Raw genomic sequence first — 27,042 nt, 5'->3', positions numbered from 1 at the left:
TCCTTCTAAATTTCATCAATTTCTCTTCTCGATTCTCAAATTCAGCAAGTACGAGTTCACGCCTTGACGGAAGGGTTTCTGAAAATTTTCATCTAATTTCTTCAAATTGAGAAATCAATTGCTCCGATCCACTTCAATCGATGGCTGGAGATAAGGAAACTCAAAGTACAACTGGTAATTTGAATTCAACTAACCCATTGTACATGCACCCGTCGGAAAGTGCCGGAACGACGCTAGTTCCTGTTGTTTTTGACGGAACCAGATACAGATCCTGGAGAAAAGGAGTCCTTAGGGCTTTGTCAGTAAAGAACAAAGTCGGATTCATCACAGGAAAGTGTAAGAAGCCTAACACTGATGAAGCGACCTACGATCAGTGGGCTCGTTGTGATGATATGGTTACATCGTGGATTTTGAATTCACTCTCAAAGGATCTAGCTGATAGTCTACAATATGTCAACGACGCTAAGGAGTTATGGCAAGAGTTAGAAGACAGATATTATCAAATTAATGGAGCAAAACTTTATCAACTGCAAAAGGAAATTAGTGACCTTAGTCAAGGGGCTTTGGACATCACAGGGTATTACACTAAAATGAAACGACTTTGGGAGGAATTGAACACCTTGAATGCACATGCACAGTGCAATTGCCAATGCACTTGTGGTGCAAAGGCAAATATGCATAAAGCTAAGCAGGATCGAAGACTAATTCAGTTCCTAATGGGCCTGAATGAAGTTTATACAGTTATGAGAGGCAGTATATTGATGATGAATCCATTGCCCAACATAGCTCAGGCTTTCTCTATCCTTATCCAGGAAGAAAAATAGAGAGAAGTCAGACCAAACAACAAATTAGTCATGGAGTCCACCTCATTGAGTGCAAATGGACCCGGTAATGCCAAGTTCAGGACCAATTACAATCAGAGAGGAGGCAGTACTGGGCTAAACCCATACAATTCAAACAAATCAAACTATCCAACTGCTAAGTCTCGAATGTTCTGTGACTATTGTAAAAGGCCAGGACACGCCAGGGACACCTGTTACATAATTCATGGGTTTTCACAGGACTTCAAGTTCACAAAAGGGAGAAATGCAGCATCTGCTGCAAATGTTCGTGTAGATTATGAGGAGATGAAAGAAGAAAATCAAAGTCAGGGACTTTAGAGCCTAACAAAAGAGCAGTACAACCAATTACTTAGCTTACTGGAGAAATTCCGAGGAAGAAACACATGAGAAGGTCCTAACAACAACATGACTTGTGGAGCTGCAAACTTCGCAGGTATTCTAGCTTGCTCTACCTATAAAGAGATTGCTGAAACAACCGTGTGTAGATGTTCTAAATCAATTGCTGACTTGTGGATATTAGATAGTGGAGCCTCAAATCATATGACATATAGAAAATTCTTTTTAAATAATGTTGGAACCTTGCCCTATCCTTTCCTAGTTACCTTACCTAACGGATATATAGTGAAAGTGACAGAAATTGGAGATGCATCTCTTGGTCCTATGCTAACCTTAGTTAGAGTATTATATGTGCCTACTTTCAAATACAACCTCATCTCTATTTACTCCTTAACTGATTACCTCAATTACATAGTTAACTTCAGTAAATACCTTTGCACGATGCAGGCCCCTTCAATGAAGAGGCCTCTGGAGATTGGTAAGGCAAGGAGTGGATTGTACTTCCTTTGCCCTGAGTGTCATGGGTGTTCAGAGTCTGGTTCATTTTCTGTTCCTGTCAATCTTTACTCTCATTCTTGTTTTCCTGCATTGACTGATGTTGTAAATAGAGGAAAGAGTCACAATTCACCCATACAATCCTTGTCAAGTGTAAATAAGTCATCTCAGTCACATAACACTGTCAATGTAAATACTCTTCACTCAAGCAATAAAACTGACTCTTCCTTTAATGTGAGTTCTCTCTTTTGTTGTCTTCATCATCTCATGAAAATAACAATTAGAATCTATGGCATAACAGGCTGGACCATGTACCCTTTGTAAAAATGAGAACTATCTCCACTATACCTGTTGAATTTTTCCACAAGCAGCCATTCACTTTCCATGTTTGTCCTATGGCAAGGCAGATAAGGTTACCTTTTGGCTAAAGAACTTCATCCACTTCCAGAATATTTGAACTCTTACACATAGATTTATGGGGGCCCTATCACACAACCACACATGACAGTTACAAATACTTTCTTACCATGGTTGATGACTTTAGTAGATCAACCTGGAGTCATCTCTTAAGTAGCAAAAGTAACACTTTTCAAGCCATCAAAGCTCTTGTTTCTATGATTGAAAATCAGTTTAGTACATCAGTCAAGACTGTCAGGTCAGATAATGGGCTGGAATTTGTGAACAATAAAACCATGTTATTTTTTCAAGAGAAAGGCATAATCCACCAGAAAACTTGCCCATACACACCACAACAAAATGGTGTGGTTAAGAGAAAACACAAATACCTGCTAGAAACAGCTAGAGCTTTACTTTATCAATCCAAATTGCCAATGAGATACTGGGGAGAGTGTATACTAACTGCTATATATTTGATAAATAGACTGCCTTCTTCAATTATCAACAATAAATGCCCCTTTGAGCTCCTTCACAACATAAAACAAACATATTCATATCTTAGAAGTTTTGGTTGCTTGTGTTATGCCACCACACTCAAAACTCACAAAGACAAATTTGAACCTAGAGCCACTCCTCCTGTGTTTGTAGGATATCCCTTTGGAACCAAAGGATATAAAGTCCTTGATTTAGCCACAAAGAGGGTACATATGTCTAGAGATGTTATGTTCATGAAGATGTTTTCCCTTTTGCCATTTCACATGAACATTCCTCTTTCCCTTCTGTGTTGCATATGATAAACCACAATTCCCCATGTCCCAATTCCACAGTAAATACACTTGATGATCATTGTAATAATGATAGAGATGCATCAACTTCTGTCACTGAAAGTCCTATATCTGATACACCAGACATTAGCCCTTTGTCAAACTCTACAAGCACACCAAATCATATTTCACATGTAAGCCTAAATCCAGAATCAAATGCTTCATCTGTAGAACACTCAAAACTCCACACTGCATCTTTCAACCAAGCACTACATAACATAGAGCCTAATATTGATCAACCAACCAATCAACATAGAAGATCAAGCAGGACACTTAGCACACACTCACACCTCAAAGACTATGTCTATACACTGCCCAATTTACAACCAAATAGTCACTTAAACAACAACACAAACCTTGAACATCAATTAGCTCTTGCTTCACTTACTCCTAATTCACTTACTGCTCTTTTTTCCAACAACCATTCTGTGTCTTTCAACACATTGAGCCATAATAGCCAGCAATTAGTTAAGAACATTTCACATGAGTGTGAACCATACTCTTATGAGGAGGCAACCTTGAATCCTGCCTGGCAAGTAGCAATGACACAAGAATTTGAAGCTTTATATACTAACCATACTTGGGATCTAGTTAAGTTACCTGCAGGAAAGAAGGCCATATGATGCAAGTGGGTGTACAAGATAAAGCACAAAGCAGATGGAAGTGTGGAAAGATACAAAGCAAGGTTTGTGGTAAAGGGATACACACAAGAAGCTGGGATTGACTATACAAATACTTTCTCCCCTGTGGTGAAGATGACCACTGTTAGAGCCCTGATTAGCACTTCAGTAAAGAAAGGATGAGACTTTTATCAGCTGGATGTGAATAATGCATTCCTACATGGAGACCTACATGAAGAGGTATACATGGAAATCCCACAGAGTCTGAAGGTAGAAGACACACAACTTGTCTGCAGACTAAGGAAGTCTTTGTATGGCCTCAAACAGGCTAGTAGACAGTGGTATGACAAGCTGACAGAGTCCCTGTATTCTAGAGGTTTCAGACATTCAACCAATGATTACTCCTTGTTCTACAAAAAACAAGGTGAGTCATCAGTTTTTGTAGTTGTATATGTTGATGATGTGATCCTTACTGGGACTAATCTTGGGGAAATTAAGGCACTGAAGACTTACTTACATAATCAATTCAAAATAAAAGACTTAGGCAAGTTACGCCACTTCCTGGGACTAGAGATGCTTTACAAGGGTAATGGAGTGTTGATCTCCCAAAGGAAATTCACCATTGACCTACTAAAAGAGTATGATTGCCTGGAGTATTCTGCTATTTCATCTCCACTAGAGTCTTCAATCAAACTGAGGGCCGAAGAGGGTACTCTGCTGTCTGACCCATCATATTATAGAAAACTAGTTGGGAAACTCAACTTTCTCACAAACACAAGGCTGGATATTGCATACAGTGTACAACACCTAAGTCAATTTATGCAGGCACCAAGAGAGCCTCACCTGAAGGATGCTATACATGTACTCAGGTATCTGAAGAATGATCCTACTCTAGGCATCTTTCTGTCCAATGATCCTTCTTACAAGGTCATAACCTATTGTGACTCAGATTGGGTAGCATACCCTGACTCAAGAAGATCTATAAGTGGGTATCTAGTGCTCTTTAGAGGTAGCCCCATTAGCTGAAAATCAAAGAAGCAGACTATTGTCTCACTATCTTCCGCAAAAGCAGAGTACAGATCACTGAGAAAGGTGGTTGGAGAGCTGGTATGGGTGCAAAGATTGTTGGAGGAAGTCGCAGTTCCATGTACTGATCCCATTCAAGTGTTTTGTGATAGCCAAGCAGCTGTACACATTGCTAGGAACCCTGTGTTCCATGAAAGTACAAAGCACAGCTGTACACATTGCTAGGAACCCTGTGTTCCATGAAAGTACAAAGCACATAGAAGTCGATTGTCACTTTGTGCGAGACAAGCTACATGATGGTCTAATTACGCTTCATCACATTTCTACTCATGATCAGCTAGCATTTTAACAAAGGCTCTCACAGGAATTAAACATTCAGATCTTCTAGACAAGCTGCCAGTGCGTTCCTCACCTCCAACTTGAGGGGGGTGTTGAGATTATAGAATTGCAGCACATCGGTGTATTATATTTATCAGTTAGTTAGCTGAGATTGGTTGGATAGTTACAAGGGTAGTTTAGTAATTAGCTGTCATTAGTGTTTTGTTTTTCAATATACATGTATATATGTACTGTAGTTAATAAAGAAAAAGAACATACAGAAAATTCCCCAATTTTCTCTCTCTCGAACCTTCCATTTCTCTCTTTGTAGAAGCTTGAGGACAGCCAACAATGGAGGTTGGTCCGTCATGCTAGCTTCACTTTTGTTATCGGGCATAATCTAATTTTTTTTTCAATTAGATTTAAATACTGGGAAGTATATTATATATAAATATATTATAAACTTTCCAAATTATAATAGCTATTAACTTAAAGTGATTGTCAAAATTATTAGTTTGACTTTTGAAAAACACAACTTAGCAGCTAACTTGATATAGTAAAATCGTGTGGTGATAGAGTTTTGGTGAATAAGGATTGCAAGATTGTGAAAAAACCATTATGTAACACGAAATTCTTTTCTAATTAACACTAGAGAAACATTGGATGGAATATTCTATTGGGTGAAATAAGAGAAAACGAAAGCACGAAATTGGTACCTATGATTAGGATGGTATTGGAGAGATCTGTTTGTTGCTTTCTTAATTAGTTAATAGTTTGAAGAAAAATATTTTGAAGTCTTATTATAACAACAAACATTAGAAAGCACAACTAAACAGTGCTACATTATTTTTGGGGGTATTCAGCTATGCTTTAGTCCGACAGAAATTAACAAATCAAATCAAATAAATCTTCTGGTTCATCGATAAATCTGAATTTAGGTGTTGATCTATTTAACTTAGAAAATATTATTTTAAGCAAGAGCTGAAATTTTATTATTATTCCTTTGCTTTCAGTGAACGTGTTTTTACTTTTATTTTTAGTCTGTTTAAGAAAAAACTGCTATTTTTTATATTTTATAAGTTCATAATTTTAATATTCTCATATTATCCTTAATGATACTACATTATATGAATGGCAAGAACTGTTTCAAACCATAAGATTCAAAAGGTATTTTTGGTAATGTTATATACACACCTTTAGTTTAAGATTACTGTATACGGTCAAAATAGATTTCGGTTTTCCTACGTTCGATCGAGATCGAGTGGAAAGAAACCGGACTAGGATTTTGGCAATAAGCTCCGAAGATGGAACAAACGAGCCTCGAGTCCGAAGGCTGCTCGAGGAGTTGGCTCGATAATCTTATCGAGTCCGAGGCATTGCTTCGAGGTCGGAAGTGCATCACGCCCACCCCGAAGGTCGAACTCAAGCCAAGACCGAAAGGCCGACCCAGTGACGGGTTCGAGCCAGTACCGAGTTCGAGCCAGTAGCGAGCTCACATACAAGAGCCGTTACAACCGCACCAAGAGAGAGAATCTTGGCGGGAATCGAGGGAGAGACAAATCATCATGGGTTCTCCACTATATGCTTTGTTTATATTTTTGTTATAAATAATGTAATGACCCTCAATTATAAAAGGGGGATCCCTGTAAACATCAGATAGATTGGAAAAACAACAGACCTTTTCTTATAGACAAAGATTTCTCCTTGTGCCTGTTTTTCCGTTCATCATTCTCATTCTCATTCTCATAGTCAAAATACTTGTACTGTTATCTTTGTATCAAAGGATATTACGTATCCTTAGAATCATACATAAATTTAACATTATTCGATTTTTCGGGTAAACAGTTTGGTGCCCACCGTGGGGCTAAGGATAACAGTGATTGTTTGATATAAACCTACAGTACACACCAGCGTACAACTTCAAATCAGCAATGGCTTTACCTATCGACCACGAAGCCGGCCTTCAAGGTGAAACCAATAACTTGGCACCCGGGGCCGGAAGGCCCTTCGATAATGGCACTGAGACTCGAATCGAAGCACTCGAAATACGAGCCGAAGTACCATTGGATGTCAATTCACAAATAGCTCTAGAGACGCATCAGCGTTCCGAACCGGAAAGAAGCATTCAGGGCGGAACTCGATCCGTAGCCCGAGACACCCATAACGCGGGGGAAATCGGGGTCAACTTGCGTATGATCTTCGAGATGCTACAAGCCCAACAAGTAGCGATAGCTCAGTTACAGAGCCAAACGCATATACAGAGCAGGCCGGATTCCAATCCGCTTCAAGAAATTACCCCAGAACGGAGCCCGCCGTAGTCAAATCAAACGAGCAAGAATCGGGGACCGCTACCAACCGTACATCACAGATCGGATGAACAACGGTTCAACATGCAATACAGTTCGGAACAATCGAAGGATTGATAGAGGGAAAAATTCTCGGGGACTTATGAGCAAAAGAGGATTTGATAAATATTCTGATCCTATAGAAGCACCTCAGTTATCAGAGTATAACTTCAGCGTTGATGCATCCGCCATCGTGTCGGCTATCGAACGCATCAAAGACACTAAATAGCCTCGACCCATGCAGACCGATCCTGCCTAAAGGAATCCCAATCAAATGTGCGAATATCATGGCACCCATGGCCACAGAACGGATGATTGTAGGCAATTAAGAGAGGAAATAGACCGCTTATTTAACAAAGGGCACCTTCGAGAATTTCTGAGTGATAGGGAGAAGAATCATTTTAAAAATAGGGATTTCGGCAAGCAAAACGAGCAAGAGGAACCGCAGCACGTCATTCACATGATCATCGGTGGTGTCGATACCCCTCAGGGACCGATGCTTAAACGCACTAAAACATTGATTGTGAGGGAAAAACGATCTCGGACTCAAGATTATGCACCCATAGGGACTTTGTCCTTCGACGATGAAGATGCAGAAGAAGTCATCCAACCTCATAACGATGCACTGGTAATATCTGTACTCGTGAATAAAACTAAAATTAAGCGTGTGTTAATCGACCTAGGTAGATCGGCCAACATCATCAGATTGAAGGTCGTGGAACAGCTCGGTCTGTAGTACCAGATAGTACCCGCGACTCTGATTCTAAACAGATTCAATATGGCATGTGAAACCACCAAAGGTGAGATAATCCTACCAATAAACGTGGCTGAAACCATCCAGGAAACAAAGTTTCACGTGATCGAAGGCGATATGAGATACAACACCCTTTTTGGAAGGCCATGGATCCACAACATGACAATTGTGCCTTCGACCCTACACCAGGTCCTCAAATTTCCAACATCGAGAGGTGTCAAAACAGTGTACGGAGAACAACCGGCCACAAAAGAAATGTTCACCGTCGAGGAAGCGAAATCAATATCCTCACCTTCGCCGATAAAGGGATCGGGATCAGAAGAAGAACGGTACACCAAATAGCAATCACAGATGTCGGTTTTGACCCAGCCAGATAACCAGAAGATCGAAGAAGATGATGATCAGAGGATCCCTCGATCCTTTGTGATCCCCGATAATTCTGACGCCACCAAATTAACAATTGAGGAACTGGAGCAAATCATACTAATCGAACATTGGCCCGAACGAAAGGTATAGCTGGGGACAGGGTTGAGCCCCGAACTTAGGAAAAAACTTGTTCGATTTCTTATCGATAACATTGATTGTTTTGCCTGGTCCTATTTAGATATAACAGGGATCCCATCGGACATAACGACGCATCGGTTAAGCTTGGACCCTAGGTTCAGACCGGTGAAGCAAAAAAGAAGACCCTAGTCCGAGGAAAAGCACGCATTCATAAAGGACGAGGTAACCAAACTTCTCAAGATAGGGTCCATTCTGGAGGTAAAATATCCCGAATGGTTAGCCAATGTAGTTGTAGTGCCTAAAAAAGGTAGCAAACTTAGAATGTGTATGGATTATAAGGATTTGAACAAAGCATGCCCCAAAGATTCCTTTCCGCTGCCCAATATCGATTGCATGTTCGATGCCACGGCCGACCACGAGATCCTCACTTTTCTCGATGACTATTCCGGATATAATCAAATCCAGATGAACCCAGAGGACCAGGAAAAGACTTTGTTTGTCACCAAATATGGAACATATTGCTATAATGTGATCCCCTTCGGACTAAAGAATGCAGGGGCTACTTACCAACGCCCAGTAAATAAAATGTTCGAAGAACAAATAGGTAAATCAATGAAAGTTTATATTGATGATATGCTAGTCAAATCCCTATGCGCAGAGGACCATTTAACCCATTTGCAGGAAACATTCGAGATTTTGAGGAAATACAACATGAAGCTCAACCCCGAAAAATGTGCTTTCGGGGTCGGCTCGGGCAAGTTCCTCGGCTTCATGGTGTCAAATCGAGGAATCGAGATTAACCCCGAAAAAATCATCGTGGACAGCGTGAAAGCTGTACAAAAGCTAACTGGATGGATTGCAGCCTTAGGCCAATTCATTTCGAGATCATCAGATTGAAGTCAAAAGTTTTTCTCTCTACGAAAAAAGAAGAACGGTTTTGCTTGGACACCGGAATGCCAACAAGCATTAGAGGAACTAAAATGATATCTATCGAGTCCCCCACTTCTTCACACTCCAAAAACAGACGAAAAACTTTGCTTGTACTTGGCAGTATCTGAAGTCGCCGTGAGCAGTGTCCTAGTTTGAGAAGTGCAAGGTACGCAATTTCCCGTTTATTATATAAGTCGGACCTTAGGAGAAGCAGAAACCAGGTATCCACACCTAGAAAAATTGGCGCTTGCACTGATAAACGCCCCTAGAAAGTTAAGACCGTACTTTCAATGTCACCCCATATGCGTATTAACCACCTACCCACTTCGTAATATTTTGCACAAGCCCAAACTATCAGGCGGATTGGCCAAGTAGGCCGTCGAACTCAGTGGGTACGATATCGAATATCAACCCCGTACCGCCATCAAGTCTCAAATTTTAGCAGACTTTGTGGCCGATTTCATGCCAACCCCCGTACCCGAAGTCGAAAAAGAACTCCTATTGAAATCGGGTACATCATCGGGGGTGTGGATCCTTTTTACGGACGGAGCCTCGAACGTAAAAGGGTTCGGACTTGGCATAGTTTTGAAATCGCCCGTGGGTAATACTAATAGGCAATCTATTAAAACTACCAGGTTGACTAACAACGAGGCCGAGTATGAAGCCATGATTGCAGGTCTCGAGCTAGCTAGAAACTTGGGAGCAGAAGTCATCGAAGCCAATTGTGACTCTTTGCTAGTGGTGAGTCAAGTAAACAAAACCTTCGAAGTACGAGAAGGTAGAATGCAAAGTTATTTAGACAAACTACTTGTCACTTTGCACCATTTCAAACAATGGACTATACGACATGTTCCACGAGAACGGAATAATGAGGCCGATGCGCTTGCGAATTTGGGATTGTTGGTCGGGGTAGATGACTTGAGCTCGGGGACTGTCGTTCAACTTTCGGTATCGGTAATCAAAGACGGTCACGTCAAAATAAATTCTACAAGCTTAACCTGGGATTGGAGAAACAAGTATATTGAATACTTAAAAAGTGAAAAACTCCCATCGGACCCTAAAGATTCCAGGGATTTACGGACTAGAGCAGCTCGATTCACCATGGCTTCCGACGGAACGCTATATCGAAGGACATTCGATGGGCCATTGGCAGTATGCTTGGGCCCAGGAGATACCGATTACATCCTAGAGGAAGTGCACGATGGCACTTGTGGGAATCACTCCGACGCCGATACATTAGTTCGAAAAATAATCAGAGCAGGGTATTATTGGATCAATAAGGACAAAGATGCGAAGGAATTTGTTCGAAAATGCGACAAATGTCAAAGGTTTTCGCCAATGATCCATCAACCCGAAGAACAACTTCACTCAGTCCTATCCTGGGGCCGTTCATAAAATGGGGAATGGATATCGTCGGCCCTCTGCCATCGACTCCAGGTAAAGCCAAATTCATTTTATTTATGACTGACTATTTTTCTAAATGGGTTTAAGCGCAGGCGTTCGAGAAAATAAGAGAGAAAGAAGTTATAGACTTTATTTGGGATCACATCGTATGCCGATTTGGGATACCCGCCGAAATAGTATGCGACAATGGGAAACAATTCGTTGGCAGCAAAGTAACAAAATTCCTTCGAAGATCACAAAATAAGAAAGATAATATCAACGCCATACCATCCCAGTGGGAATGGACAAGCTGAATCAAAGAACAAAACTATCATTCAAAACCTAAAGAAGAGGCTGAACGGCGCTAAAGGAAAATGGAGGGAAATCCTGCCCGAAGTCCTTTGGGCATATCCAGTACGGGGGCGACCCCATTCTCCTTAGTATATGGGTTCGAAGAGTTGATACCAGTCGAAGTCGGTGAACCCAGTACCAGATTTTGATTCACGATCGAAGAATCAAATAACGAGGCTATGAATACCAACCTCAAATTATCGGACGAAAGACGAGAAACTGCTATCGTCCAATTGGCCGCCCAAAAGTAGCGAATCGAAAGATATTATAATCGAAGAACTAAGCTCCGCCATTTCAAACCCGAGGACTTAGTGTTAAGAAAAGTCACCATCAATACCCGAAATCCGAACGAAGAAAAACTAGGACCAAATTGGGAAGGACCATATCAGGTGCTCGAGAACGTCGGAAAGGGATCGTATAAGTTCGGCATTATAAACGGCAAACAGTTATCAAGCAACTGGAATGTATCACATCTAAAATGATACTACTGCTAAGGTACGACCTTTCCATATTCATTTACATTTTGAAACTGACCCCTGCAGGAGTCCGAACAAGAGCTAAGATGGATCTTCCGCTTGAAAGCACGCGTTGCACTCTTTTTCCCTTAGATCGGTTTTATCCCAAATGGGTTTTTCGGCAAGGTTTTTAATGAGGCAACTGTTGATTATGCTGCACTTACAATAATATATGAGGCCTCTTTACAATCGACCTCGAATACGGGGGGGGGGGAGGGGGGGTGTAGTAGGCCCTCAAATACATCGAGTTTAGATGCAAGAAAGTTATTTCGCAACAACATGGTTCCCATAAATTGTAAGAGCCAAATGGTCGAAAACGAACAATGCTCATGTGGATTGGCCCGAACTCAGGTGCAAAACGTGAACACATGTGTAATGACTTGCAAAGAAAGTCCTCCCTCTTTACCAACGTCCAAGAAAATTCCTCTATTTTTGAGATTTATTGCACAATCAGAATCAAGACAAATTCGACGACTAATAAGCCTACGGGCTACTTTGATTTCGAGTTCGAGCAAGCACTCACTCGACCATTATGCCTACAGGCTACATTACTTCGAGTTCAAAATATTCACTCGACTAATAAGCCTACAGACTACTTTGATTTTGAGTTTGAGCAAGCACTCATTCGACCATTATGCCTACGGGCTACATTACTTCGAGTTCAAAACATTCACTCGACTAATAAGCCTACGGGATACTTATATTTTCGAGTTCGAGCAAGCACTCACTCGACCATTATACCTACGGGCTACATTACTTCGAGTTCAAAACATTCACTCGACTAATAAGCCTACGGGCTACTTATATTTTCGAGTTCGAGCAAGCACTCACTCGACCATTACGCCTACGGGCTACATTACTTCGAGTTTGAAACATTCACTTGACTAATAAGCCTATGGGCTACTTATATTTTCGAGTTCAAGCAAGCACTCACTCGACCATTACGCCTACGGGCTACATTACTTCGAGTTCGAAACATTCACTCGACTAATAAGCCTACGGGCTACTTATATTTTCGAGTTCGAGCAAGCACTCACTCGACCATTATGCCTACGTGCTACGTTACTTCGAGTTCGAAACATTCACTCGATTAATAAGCCTACGGGCTACTTTGATTTCGAGTTTGAGCAAACACTCACTCGACCATTACGCCTACGGGCTACATTACTTCGAGTTCGAAATATTCACTCGACTAATAAGCTTACGGGTTACTTTTATTTTTGAGTTTGAGCAAGCACTCACTCGACCATTATTCTTACGAGCTATGTTACTTAGAGTTTGAAACATTCACTTGATTAATAAGCCGACGGGCTACTTTGATTTCGAGTTCGAGCAAGCACTCACTCGACCATTACACCTACGGACTACATTACTTCGAGTTCGAAACATTCACTCGATTAATAAGCCTACGGGTTAATTTGATTTCGAGTTTGAGAAAGCACTCACTCGACCATTACACCTACGGGCTACATTACTTTAAACTAGAAATGTTTGCTCAACCATTACGCCTACGGGCTATATTACGTCTAGTTCGAACCATTCACTTGACGGATATTAAGCCTATAAGATGCTTTCATTTTAAGTTTGAGCGAGCACTCGCTCGACCATCACACCTAAAGGCTATGTTTTTTCAAGTTCGAACCATTAACTTAAATAGCAAGCCTAAGGGCTACATCACTTCAAGTCTGAAAAAACAATCGATCGATCATAGAAACTACGAAGTCAAAATTGTCGACCAAGTTGTATATATACAAAATTGTCTACATGATTGATTGGCGTGATATATACAGAATTGTCTACATGATATACGAAAAATTAATTAAGAACTAAGCTTCCGGGTCATCCTCAGGGGCGTTCGCTTCTCTGTCGGGCTCTTCCCCGTCCTCGGATCCGCTCTTGCTCCCATCATCATCATCAGAAGCCAAGGCTTCAGCTTCAACTTCGAGCTCTTTAGCCTTTTTTATCTCTTCGGTAAGATCGAAACCTCGTGCATGTATCTCCTCGAGGGTCTCCCTCCGAGATGTATATTTAGCAAGTTCGGCAACCAAATGAGCTCGAGCGTCGGCAGTATCTGCCGCTTCCCGTGCCTCCATCTGAGCGGCCTCGGCATCGTCCCGATACACAGCAATGGACTTATCCGCCATGACTTTTGACCACTCAACCTCCGCCTTGGCCTCAGCGAGACGTGTTTCAAGCTCCTCGATCCTTTTTGCCTGAGCCGACCCATTTTGCTTGATACTTCAAAGCTAAACATCGACCGATAGTAATTTGGTCAAAATGGTTTCCTTTTCCGCTGCCAGGCGGTCGATAGTCTCTTTCCACCGATTACATTCAACTTTTATTTGATCGACTTCTTCCCGAAGTAACCCGATCTTTTCAACCTTTTGCTGCAGCTGAGACAACGAAGGGTTAACTTCCACAGTTGAGTCAGACCCATACTTTAAGAGAACGAGGCTCACCTGTTTATCGAGTTCGGCCCCTTCCGCTTGGAGGTCCTTTATAGCCTCGTCCTTTTGGCTGCAAAGAAGCCGCAGGGCGTCTCTCTCACCCGAGACCTTCTGAAGCTCGGCCTCACACTGACTGAGATCGACTTGAAACCTACTAATGGCCTGCACTGTAGGGAAAAAATACAAGTCAAGTATGGAAAAGAACAAATAGACCAAGTGTAGAAAAATCATTACCCGAGTAATGAAACGTTGGGCCTCCTCTAGCAGAAGAGAAGCGTCACCAATATCGGAAGCATCATCGACACCAGTGAAGCAATCCCGAAAAGGGTCCTCTACACTAGAGCCTCCGCCCATATCGGGGGTCTTTAATTCTCGAGCTTCCTTTAATGCCTCCTCGGAAAAGGTTGGAAGAGAAGGCGAATGACCCACTATCATAACCCTGAGAAAATCACTTGGGGTGCTCCGATCAAGACTCAGTATTTCAGGATCGACCCCGAGCGGTACAGCCGCCATCGGCTCAGGAGCTCTAGCAACCTCGATAGCTTTCGCAGATCTGATCACCAAAGCTGAGGCGTTATCTTTTTCTTCTTCTTCTTCTTCTTCTTCTTCTTCTTCTTCTTCTTCTTCTTCTTCTTCTTCTTCTTCTTCTTTTTCTTCTTTTCTCAATCGTTGGATCGAGTCAATCGGAAGGGCAATTGCCTTCCTCCTCACCCTCTGAGTTTTGGGCTTGAGGTCCTCTGACCGAGAGGCAGCTCTTCGCTTCTTATCTTTCCCCGATTTCGGAGCCAGGGACTTGGTTTCTTCTTCACCGCTCGAAGGTCTCAAAGTGGCATCCTTGGTTACACCTGCATGAAAGGAAATCAATAACAGATAGAGCACAAAGAATACTTCGAAGGAAACAAAAAGCGAAGCCTTACCATGGTTCTTGGCCTCCCATCTACCTTTAGCCAAATCACGCCAAACACGTTCGGCATAAGAGGAAGTCTAGGCTAACTTCCGAACCCAGTCCTCGAGGTCAGGTACCGTTTGTGGCATCCACGGGGCAGCTGAATATCGGAGAAAGACATCAGAAATAATCGGGAAAAGACACTAAAAACTATCAAGAAACACTTACGGTCGAAATTCCTTTCCTCGGGGAACGACATCCTCCCTTCCGGAATAAGGTCACAGGTCCTCACCCAAATATAATGACCCATCCAACCTCGATCCTTGTCTTCGTCGATGCTCAACATCAAAGCCTTCGATGACCGACGGTGAAGTCTAATTAGTCCTCGAAAGATTTGAGGCCGGTACAATCGTATGAGGTAATTTAGAGAAATATCCAGCCCCCCGGCTTTGATAGAGAATAAGCGAAGTAAGATCACTATACGCCATAGAGAGGGATGAATTTGACCGAGGGTGACCTGATATCTTTTGCAGAAATCAATGCTCATCGGGTCGACGAGTCCCAACGTGAAGGGATAAGTGTAAACACTTAAAAACCCCTCCACATGAGTGATGACGTTCTCTTCAGGAGATGGGATCTGCAATACAACCTCGGGACCCCAGTTGCAGTCTTTTCTGACGGTCTCGAGATGACCCTCCATTATAGAGCACATGTACATCGACACGTGCTCGCATCGACCCGGAACAGATGAAGGATTCTCAATCTTAAAATCGATCTTCAGAGTGCACGGGCCGGGAACGCAGTCATAGGTGGATGGCTCTGCCGGCGCCTTGTCGCCGGACGACCGCGAAGAAGAAGCTTTCTCCTTCTGAGGTACAATTTTTGAAGTTTTTGCCATTGATATGAGAGGAAGAAAGATAAAAGAAAATGAAAAATTGACGACACCAAAACTCTGGTGTAGATGGCTCTAGGGCAACGAAACAGAGGGAAAAGATAAGAGAATTTGGAAGAGCGAAGGCGTAAAAGTGGTAAAAGTTAGATGGAAGGGTTATTTATAGGCTCGCATCACGCCGATTCAATATCAGAAATGGTCAACCATCATCTGACAAGCATTAAATACCTTGAAAGACTAAATCGATGGGACATCTATCACATACGTCATAACCGGTCCCTGATAAAACGTCAGATTGTTGTCCGATCGAACCGTCGAAGATCATGTCGATTCTCACAATATTTTTTATGAGAATCGAGGGGACTATCTGTTTGCGGTCAAAATAGATTTCGATTTTTCTACGTTCGATCGAGATCGAGTGGCAAGAAACCGTAGTAGGATTTTGGCAATAAGCTACGAAAATAGAACAAACGAGCCTCGAGTCCGAAGGCTGCTCGAGGAGTCGGCTCGATAAGAGGCATTGCTTCGAGGTCGGAAGTGCATCACGCCTACCCCGAAGGTCGAACTCAAGCCAAGACCGAAAGGCCGCCCAGTGACGGGTTCGAGCCAGTACCGAGTTCGAGCCAGTATCGAGCTCACAGACAAGAGCCGTTACAACCGCACCAAGAGAGAGAATCTTGGCGGTAATCGAGGGAGAGACAAATCATCATGGGTTCTCCACTATATGCTTTATTTTATTATTTTTGTTATAAATAATGTAATGACCCTTTATTATAAAAGGGGGATCCCTGTAAACATCAGATAGATTGGAAAAACAAAAGACCTTTTCTTATAGACAAAGATTTCTCCTTGGGCATGTTTTTCCGTTCATCATTCTCATTCTCATTCTCATAGTCAAAACACTTGTACTGTTATCTTTGTATCAAAGGATATTACGTATCCTTAGAATCATACATAAATTTAACATTATCCGATTTTTCGGGTAAACAATTACAAGATACAAAAATCTTCCTTACATCTTAAATTCTATGCAAAGACGAATAAACATACATAAAATAATACTGATGGAGTATATAAATTTTCAAAATGGACGTGAGTTATATATATATATATATATATATATATATATATATATATATATATATATATATATATATATATATATATATATATATATATATATATATATATATATATATATATATATATATAAATAATCTAAATCCTAACACTTCCAAGATAAAATAATCTTTTGAATAATTAATAATTGAAAAAATCAGAAGCTTTTTTCAAATTGTAGTTCTTTGAATGAGAACATATATAATCTAAATCCTAACACTTCCAAGATAAAATAATCTTTTGAATAATTAATAATTGAAAAAATCAGAAGCTTTTTTCAAATTGTAGTTCTTTGAATGAGAACAAATATTAAAATTAAAAAGTTGACTTAAGTCTTCTTTTGTCCCTTCTTTCTTTATTTTGCATGCATGGCGAATATTTTTATAAAGAAGTTCAAAGGCTGCGGTGTGATTGCCCAAACGCGCTTATGATTATGGAAAGGGAAATTAGAGACAAGAAGGTTGGCAGGAAAACGCGTTTGTCATAAGCTCATCTTGTTATAAATTGATTTTGATAGAGTATCTGAATTTGAATAAGACGAAATAACATACTGTACTGGCTTACCATTTGAATACTAGTAGTTTTTTTTCAAAAATAAGTGTAAATTAATTTGGTTCGAAATAAGTGTTGCTTTAGGAAAACAAAAATCATTAACTGTGAATTGAGGAGATATAAATGGGTAATTTAGTCAAATTATCATATTTAATTTGAGGATGTAGATACCAACACTATCACAAACAGAGGAGAGTTAAAATAGAAATAATTAACTTAAATAACCGTCCACCCACCTTAAATAAAAAATAATCGACGAATATATAACATACATATAATTTATGTATAATATATATATAATTTATGTATAATATATATATATACCAGCTAGAAAATATAAATAATAAATGTGCTCGGCTAGTTGGATAAAGATCCCTCAAAAAGGTTACTCCATAATATTGTGCAAAAATTGGATTCGATGCTCTTTCTCCTTGGGTTTCTGTTCTGCTTTCGTGTGAATTTCAATAGAGTATTTCACTTTATTTTATTAGATGCAATCTTCTCCCTTAGAGTTTCAAAATTTTAAAGGTGAATTGATGTTTCTTTTAGAAGTGTTGCTTATATAGTTGCAATTACGAAAAACTTTACTTTAACTAGTCAACTTTGATAAATGATGTTCCCATTCTTTAAGATAATTTAATGTCTTCATGGAATATTTTTCATCTATTATTGTTTTAAAATGTTTCATCCCCATATCTTCAGAGACAACACTAAGTCACTAATAATGGCAATACTAAGTGATGGGGACACAATTTAGGCTGTTTTAAATTTATGAAACCACCAAAAAATGTTAAAATCGTGGGGTTCTTTGTGTCATTAAATTATGTAGTAATATTTATAGGTTCCCCATAAAAATTACGAGGTTAATTAAAAAGTTGTTCATTTTGATATAGTGATTAAGATTCTGAGAGAGACGACCCTGATAAAGACAACATCACTTTTATACTGCAGATGATATGAGTCCACTTGCAAATTGAGTTTTTAAACTTATTAGCTGGCATTGGCACTTACTTGGCTGCTTTGTTGACGTTGACCAGCAGTCCATCAACTTTTGAAGTGTGTTTTTAGCAATAAATTATAAATATTCTAGAAGTGTCAAAATCAGACTCACCTCTCAAATATATTTTAACTACGCAAAATTGGCACAAAAAAATTCAATCCACTTTTGCAAATTTGTTTGTTTACCCGTAAAATGATATATTTGAATTTGTTCGTGATTTCTAGATAAGTGAATTAATTTGATCCAAAAAGTAACGAAATAACTGATGAAATATAAAATATTTAGCCTTAGAACGTAGATGAAATGACAGAACTGACGAGTCCGGGAACAAGGTTTCTGGGCAGAGGCGGACCCAGGATTTGAGCATTACGGGAGCACTATTATATTAAGCGTATCAATTACTGGCCAATGGCGGATCCATAATTTTCGTTAAGGGGTTTCCAAATATATAAAAGTAAACATATCAAAAAATTAAGGGGAGTCAATACATAGTATAAATACATATAATTATGATAAATTATCAGCAAAATACAAACTTTAATTTTATTAAATATCATTACTTATATACGTAAATACCTTATTGTTACCAAGTGGACAACAAAGTTATCCTAAGACCAAAATCCATTTGTAAGAAATGAATATTATTATACTATACACTTTATTAATAAAAATAGTTTCAATGTTCAAGTTATAATAAGATTTTAATGCTTACTACTTTATTAATAAAAATAGTTTCAATGTTCAAGTTATAATAAGATTTTAATGCTTACTACTTTGTTAATAAAAATAGTTCCAATGTTCAAGTTATAATAAGATTTTAAGGCTTACTACTTAACCTAACTACTATGGGAACAAGTATTAATTAAATTAAACAAGTTCAAAATTTCACCCTAGTCCTATGAAAGATATCCTAATTCGAAGTTCTGCTTTTATACTAATTTTCAAACACAATTTTGTTTGAAGACAAACACTTCACTGAAAGAATATTTCAAATTAACATTAGCACTCAATTTTCAAATGCCTACTAGCTACGACATTAATTTGGCGTTCTCTTTTAACTCAACTCTTTGATGAAAGCAAAAGTTACCAAGTGGACAACAAAGTTATCCTAAGACCAAAATCCATTTGTAAGAAATGAATATTATTCTACTATACACTTTATTAATAAAAACAGTTCCAATGTTCAAGTTATAATAAGATTTTAAGGCTTACTACTTAACTTAACTATTATGGGAACAAGTATTAATTAAATTAAACAAGTTTAAAATTTCACCCTAATCCTATAAAAGATATCCTAATTCGAAATTTTGCTTTTATACTAATTTTCAAACACAATTTTGTTTGAAGACAAACACTTCAGTGAAAGAATATTTCAAATTAACATTAGCACTCAATTTTCAAATGCCTACTAGCCACGACATTAATTTGGCGTTCTCTTTTAACTCGGCTCTTTGCAGAAAGCAAAAGTTCGATAGCAGATTATTTTGCTAAGTTAATATCTTCAAAAGAAAAAAAAAAACTTACTAAGGGCTTGTTTCAGCTGAAGAAGAGTCTCAAACTGAGTCACTGTCGCTGATTCGTACAATTAGAGTTCAGCAAATACAGAAAAAGGTTAAAAAAATCAATTGAAAAAGAATATTTATTTTTAAGCAGAAGGAGTGAGCGATGGTTTTTTAAAAAGGTTAAAAATCTAGGTTGAGTATTGGTACAAGCATTAAAAAAATCAAAAAAGATAAAATAAAAAAAAGCAGTAGATTAGTACTAAGTAAACAATCGTTGAATTAAAAAAGGAAAAGGGAAGGAGTTAGGTGACGGAGTTGAGTTTCGAACCTGGGTCCATCAACTAACTAAAGCACTTGAGCAGGCTACAAAACCAGTACTTCTGTCCGGCTATTATTACTTAAGGGGGCCAGGTAAATTATTTGAGGGGTCCCTAGTATATATATAAATGTGCATAAAATATTTTTTCAGTATTTTTGCCGAGGCTAACAGGTTCCAGTGACCCCCTACCTCCAAGGTAGGTCCGTCTCTGTTTTCGAGCATAATAATGATGAGATCAAAAAGCGAGAAAACACAATGGCATTAAAATTCTGTATAGAAAGTAGTATAAGTTAACGAGAAAATTCCTCTCCCTTACAATGATCATTGAGCTTATTATTTATAGCTATGAAGAAGGTACTAGGGTCGTGCCCTTCTTTAATGTCAATTATGAGGAGCATTGATGAAGAAGTAATGGTGAACATAAATGCCAAATTCTCTGTAACGGGCCGTTGCTCTTTAATGTTGTGGAATATTCCTCATTGAATGCTACCGGGCGCAGAGTATTCAATGCCTTCATGAACGTTATCTTTTTCGGTGACAAACGGGATATCTCCGTCCGTTTTTTCATCCTCCCGCCTTAGGTTCCACGTGTCCTCTTCTTGGGTGGCCACGTACCATAACAGATTTTACCTTATACAGATAGTCCCTCTGATTCCGGTGACATAACTTTGTGTTACCAGGAAGTTGGTAGAAACACTCTTTTGGCGGGAATTACTATAATTCCTTTTGAAGGATACTGCCGGTTGATTAGATGCCTGTCTCTCCGTATTTAATGCCCCGAACACGCGTCTTCCCATAATTTAGCATGCTTTTTACCGGTTATTGAGGTAATCTTAGCCAAGAATTTAGCCGCCAAAACTTTACTTATACGTATCAACTTCCCCCTTGTATTCCAACTTCCTTCATCTTATTTTGGCTACTAAGTCTTCATATTCTTCAAACAAAAACCCTTTCTCTTTTTCGATTGCTTCCTCCTTAAAACGTACTGGTTCTTCAAAAGGCAAAAACAAAACCGACGACTTTGTCATTCCAACCGTAGACTCCATCATACCAAAAATATTCAATACCGCAAAGGATTTTGAGGAGAAATTCCCTTCTACTAACCCTCGTACATAGGCTGTTGGAAGGTACCCTTCATTCATTCGTCCTTCCAGTATTCTCGCTATGAAGGAAGATTGTCATTGCCATGAATTGGATATCATCGCTCTCGATTTATTGGAGCGAATGGCCCTTCCCAAGGATGGTCATACTTTTACATGTATCCCTTTACTTTGGGTGTGTTTTCTTTGAGTGGAGAGCTTGATTCCATGATTGTGGAATTTTGCCTCCGCTATCAGGTGTGTTTGCGCAGGTAAGTCCTTCTGTGTGGAGAACGGTTGCCTTCCTTTGACGCTTGTTCCAAGAAACTAGAGAATAGTTAACATTAGCTCACATGATGAATCCCTACTCCCCAAAGATTTTTCGAGGGGTTGGGAGGGGGGGGGGGGGGGATTATGATAAATCTCTGCAAACGAGGACACCATGCTTTGTTGACTAGTATGGATGATGATAGTGACCGCATGTAGATGGAACAGTTTGCTGCGGTTGCCAGTAGCAGTATCATTCCAACAACGGCTTCATCCTTTCCAGCCGCTTGGAACTGCGCTTGTAAGATCTCGAATATTTCTTCTTTCATTAAATATTCTTCTATGGCTATGTTTTCATTCTTCGTATGTTTCAGCAACTCGATGGGTTCCGCCCGTGGTGAAAGTCTTAGACCGATGGGTTTAGAAAATTTTGGACGCCGCTACGCCCGAAACTCGATTGTGGAAAGAGCTGGCCCCGAAATACGAGTGGAAGGCCAAAAATCATGGTAATGTGAACTTACCTCGCTTCTATCTTTCTCTGCTTTACATATCGATTGAACCCTTCTGACTTGTTTATGAAATTAGGTCTACCTGCGGGCTCTGTTGCTGTACCCGAGGAGGACGTTTTGCCTGATCCCGTTGATGCAGCGAGGCTGCTTCAGGACGCTCCGATGGCGATGATGCTTGGTCCTCCTTCCGGGCCGGTCATAGACAGTGTGATAATTGATGATGCTGAAGAATCTAGTGATGAGGGAGTTTCTCTTCATAGAATGCGACGATCCTTATCATCTCAACAAGATGCTCAACCTGCTGAGATAGTCATACCAACCGTGGATGTTGTCTCGGCACTTTGGGGAGAATTTGATTTGGTATATCTTGCCAACTCCAGTTCTCAGGCCCCAATTGTTGTGCCCGACACTGCGAGGCAGAGTACCGGGCCCTTGCCGTCTTCGGTTGGCGAGCACCCAATATCCAGTGCTGCTTTTGACACAACTGTTTCTCATTCTTCTACCCCATGAGCTTTATCACCACCTTCTTCAACACCAGTAACTACTACATCACTTACATCTTCATCCACTCTTCTACCAGCAACATCATCTCCAGCGGACGCACCTGACCATGAAGAGGGCGTTCCTCTTCCATAGTCCCCAGTTCATGGGAATTTAGGGCAAAATTATGCTGCCCCTTCTGAAGATCCTCAGAGGAGGAGGAATGATACTCTTTTTGTCTCTACCGGGTGAAATATTCTTTTCCGGCCGGTGGAGCTTGCTAACTATCTGAAGCCTTTGGCTTCAGAGAAGGATTGGGAAAAGATTCAGACATTATCGGGAGAGTGTTTGTTGAAAAATGCTATGCATAGCGCCGCAGCGGTACATTTCTTTCTTCCTCTATTATTTCTTCTACTTTTGAATGAATATAATGTATTTTAAGTTTTACCTCTTCTTGTTTTGTAGGCCAACTTCCTTGCTTCTGAGGGCCTTCAAAGGTTGATTCGTGAGAAGGAAGGACTTACTTCTGAACGGGATCAGCTTTTAGTGTAACGGTACCAAACCATTCTCCGTCTCTCAAAACTGGAAACCAGAGCCACCAAGGCCGACGTTTTGGAAGCTCGTTTGCATTAAAGCTAGCAAGAAGTGATAACCCTCAGCCAAGAAGTTGGCCCGCTGAGGGTTAGATTTAATGAAGCCAAGGCTAAATGGGCTGAAGTCCAGGACGCCATTCTTGCTGCAACCGAGCACGAGGCTGCTGCTACTGAATTGGAAGCAGCCTTGAACTCCAAAGTCGAAGATCTTGCTAGCGCGGGGGCGAAACATGCCCAACTAGAAGAGAAGTATAGGAAAACTATAGAGCAAAACAGGCTCTTTAATTCAACTGTTCGCGAGCTTGACGTCAGCCTTAAATCTGTTAGGTCTGCCCGGGAAAATCTTTCTGCAGAGATAACTCAACTCAAAGAAGAACTCAAGCGCTGAGAGGCTTCCCTCATTATTGAAAAAACTTACGCCATATACAGTATGATGAGAAAAACCTTGGAAGAATCCAAAGCCGGTGTCATTGATATTGATGCCAAAATTGCTAAGGCACGTGAGCTTGAGTTAGCCGCTAAGACTGGCCTATCATAGAGGTCCGATGTATCGGGCCCATCTGGTTCTGGTTCCAAATTTTTGGGAACTGAAAAAGAATCGTAGGGCGACGACATTGAAGATCAGACTGGGAAAAATCTCGAGCCATCGATGCAACCGTCTACCACTCCCGGGGGTGTGAACACTTCTCTTTCTCCTGGGCCCGGAGGCACTGCAGTTTAGTTTTACTTATCTTTTCCCGTTTTGTATTTCTTTTGGCACGTTCTTGTACATGAAGACATATTTTTGCTCAAATATTTTATTTGAGTCTTACTTTTGCTTGAATATCCGTGCAAGTGTTTTAACCCTTATATTCTTTTATGGATTCCGCGCATGTTTTTCTGTTCACATTTTTCTGTATGTGGTCTCGGATGTATTTTCTTCGATGCACTTTATTTCTAAGAATTGTCACTTTTACGTGAGGGTTTCAATAAGTATTTGCGAAAGTTTGCTTTTTGCGTCCTTTTCATATGCTGTTTCGGGTGTATTTTTCTCCGATAGCATTTTTGATTCAAGACATAAATTCTTCCAGAACCAACCCTTTAACGTGAGGGTTTTTATAAGAGAGGGCCCTCTTATGTTTACGGTGCTCTTGAAGAGGACGTCTCTTGTTTATTACGGCACTAACATTTGCAGTACTTGTTTAACTTTCAAATAACAAGGTTGGCTCATCGTTCAGACAAGAAACAAGATAAAAGCAAAAGGATTTCATTTTATTCCTTTTATTTCAAACAATACATAAGCATCTTGCTATACAAAAAAAATTTCCATTACATGTGGCTATCTTGTACAACTTATTTCTGCGGGGCTGGCTGTGCAATCCCCAGTCCCGATGAAGCTTTTTATTTTCGAATTTTCGTTCCCGGTTGACGTGGTAGTCATTGTTGTTGTATCCTCATATTTTTCCCCCCCAGTGTTCGAAGGCGGAGAGTGCGAATTGGAACATTGGAAGTCTTGTACCCTCGAAGGCTCCATCAATGAATTGCTAAGTAATCCTCTACTAGGTAACATACTTTGCTTTCCCTTAGGAATTCATGCTATCGAGCGAAAGAATACCTAACAGACCTCTAGTGGTTTGTGCTCGTGAATAGTCGGGTAACCTCTGTTAGGCAGCAAACTTAACTTCCCAGTGGGAATTTTCTATCGAAGCAAGATTATCTAATCGTCCCCGAGTGGAAACTTGTTTGTTTGCCTTTTTATCAAAGGTCTTATCACTGTTGTCTTCGTAGTATGCTTTTCGTCGCTGCCTCATTAAAAACCTTGCTAGAAAAACCCAATTAGGACAAAACTGAACAAAGGAAAAAAGAGTATAGCACATACTTTCCGTTTGACTGTTGTTCGTTAGTAGTAATATCTTTTGAGGTGAGCCACGTTCCAGTTATTGGGTAACTTGTCTCCGTTCTGGTTCTCCAACTCGTATGATCCTTTCCTAGTGATAGTTGAAACCTGGTAAGCATGTTGAGTCTAACTTGCCTGCATTGAGTTCCCGAGTATTTTAAATTACCTTCCTCAAGACCAAGTCTCCTACTTTGAAATAATGGAGGTTGGCTCTTCGATTATAATATCACTTCATTATTTGCTTCTGAGCTGCCATTCTTACATGCGCCAAGTCCCTGCGCTCCTCGAGTAGCTCCAAGTTGATTAGCATTGCTTCGTTGTTAGATTCTTCGTCCGCCTGGAAATACCTTAAGGTTGGTTCCCCTACTTCCACCGATATCAAAGCTTCTGCGCCGTACACAAGGGAAAAAAAGGTTTCTCCTGTGCTTGACTTGGCCGTTGTTCGGTAGGATGAAGAACCCAGGTAATTCTTCAGGCCAGTTGCCTTTTGCTGCTTCCAACCTTTTCTTGAGATTTTGAATAATCATTTTATTTGTTGATTCTACTTGACCATTTGTGCTCGGATGATAGGGTGAAAAGGTGATCCTCTTTATCTTAAGATCTTCAAGGAACTTTGTAACTTTTGCGCCGATAAACTGCGGCATGCAATCTCCTTTGGTATTCCAAATCTGCAAATTATATTTTCCCATAGGAAATCGACCACTTTATGTTCTCCAATCTTCTGATAAGGACCTGCTTCCACCCATTTAAAAAAATAGTCAGTCAAAATTAAAAGAAACCTTACCTTTCCAGGAGCTGGTGGTAGCGGTCAGACGATGTCCATCCCCCATTTCATGAACGGACACGTGGACAGAACCGAATGTAGGGGTTCTGCCGGTTGATGTACTAGTGGTGTGTAGCGTTGACACTTATCAAATTTTCGTACTAAGTCTTTGGCATCATTTTCCATACAGGGCCAGTAATATCCTGCCCGAACTAATTTAAGCACCAAAGAATCTGCACCTGAGTAGTTGCCGCATATCCCTTCATGGACTTCTCTTATGACATAGTTAGCTTCTGATGCTCCTAATCACCGGGCCAACGGGCCTCGAAAGGATTTTTTGTACAATTGGCCTTTCTTGAAGCTATATCGTGCAGCTTTGGCGAGTAACGCTTTTGATGCTTTGGGGTCTTTGGGAAACTTTCCATGCTCGAGATAATTGATTATTTCGTTTCTCCAGTCCCAGACCAAACTAGTCGAATTCACCTCATCAAAACCATCTGTGTCCAAGACTGAGTTCATCAGTTGTACTACCGTCCCTGATTTCGATCCCTGGATTTCTGTCGATGTGCCTAAATTTGCCAATGCATCTGCTTCCGCGTTATCTTCCCTCGGGATATGAGTAATTGACCACTCCCGGAATCACGCCAATAAAGCTTGAACCTTTACCATATATTGTTGCATACGTTTCTCTTTCGTGTCAAAGTTCTATAGACCTGATTTACCACCAACTGCGAATGACATTTGATTTTGATGACTTCAGAGTCAAGTCCCCGGGCCAATTCGAGCCCTGCAATCAAAGCTTCGTACTCCGCTTCATTGTTAGTTAAAGGAATCGTTCTGATGGCTTGCCTTAAGGTTTCCCCCGAAGGCATGACGAATACTATTCCGAGCCCGGACCCTTTTACGTTTGAAGCTCCGTTCATAAATAAGGCCCAAACTCCCGATGTCGATTCTGACACCATTATTGCCTCCTTGGCTGCCAGAGGCAATAGTCCCGTACTGAAATCAACCACTAAGTCAACCAAGACTTGCGACTTAATTGCAGTCTTCGGTTTTTACTCTATATCGAACTCGCTCATTTCGACAGCCCATTTGGCCAATCTACCCAAGAGCTCGGGT

The 27,042-nt window shown here is 40.4% G+C and overlaps 1 protein-coding gene across 1 annotated transcript; it reads left to right on the top strand.

Annotated features, from left to right (window-relative positions):
- Positions 1 to 140: 140 nt before the first annotated feature.
- Positions 141 to 824, top strand: LOC138895424 (uncharacterized). The gene has a single exon (XM_070180110.1). It carries the CDS (start codon positions 141 to 143, stop codon positions 822 to 824), a length of 684 nt encoding a protein of 227 aa, XP_070036211.1.
- The last annotated feature ends 26,218 nt before the right edge of the window (positions 825 to 27,042 follow it).

This window comes from Nicotiana tomentosiformis, chromosome 7, assembly GCF_000390325.3.
Source record: "Nicotiana tomentosiformis chromosome 7, ASM39032v3, whole genome shotgun sequence".
Classification (NCBI taxonomy): Eukaryota; Viridiplantae; Streptophyta; class Magnoliopsida; order Solanales; family Solanaceae; genus Nicotiana; species Nicotiana tomentosiformis.
Note: the sequence above shows the minus strand (reverse complement) of the source record. Positions and strands in the feature narration are given on the sequence as shown.

What these genes read in the sequence shown, in the direction of transcription:
- LOC138895424 (XM_070180110.1), top strand. Translation starts at nt 141, where the DNA reads ATGGCTGGAGATAAGGAAACTCAAAGTACAACTGGTAATTTGAATTCA.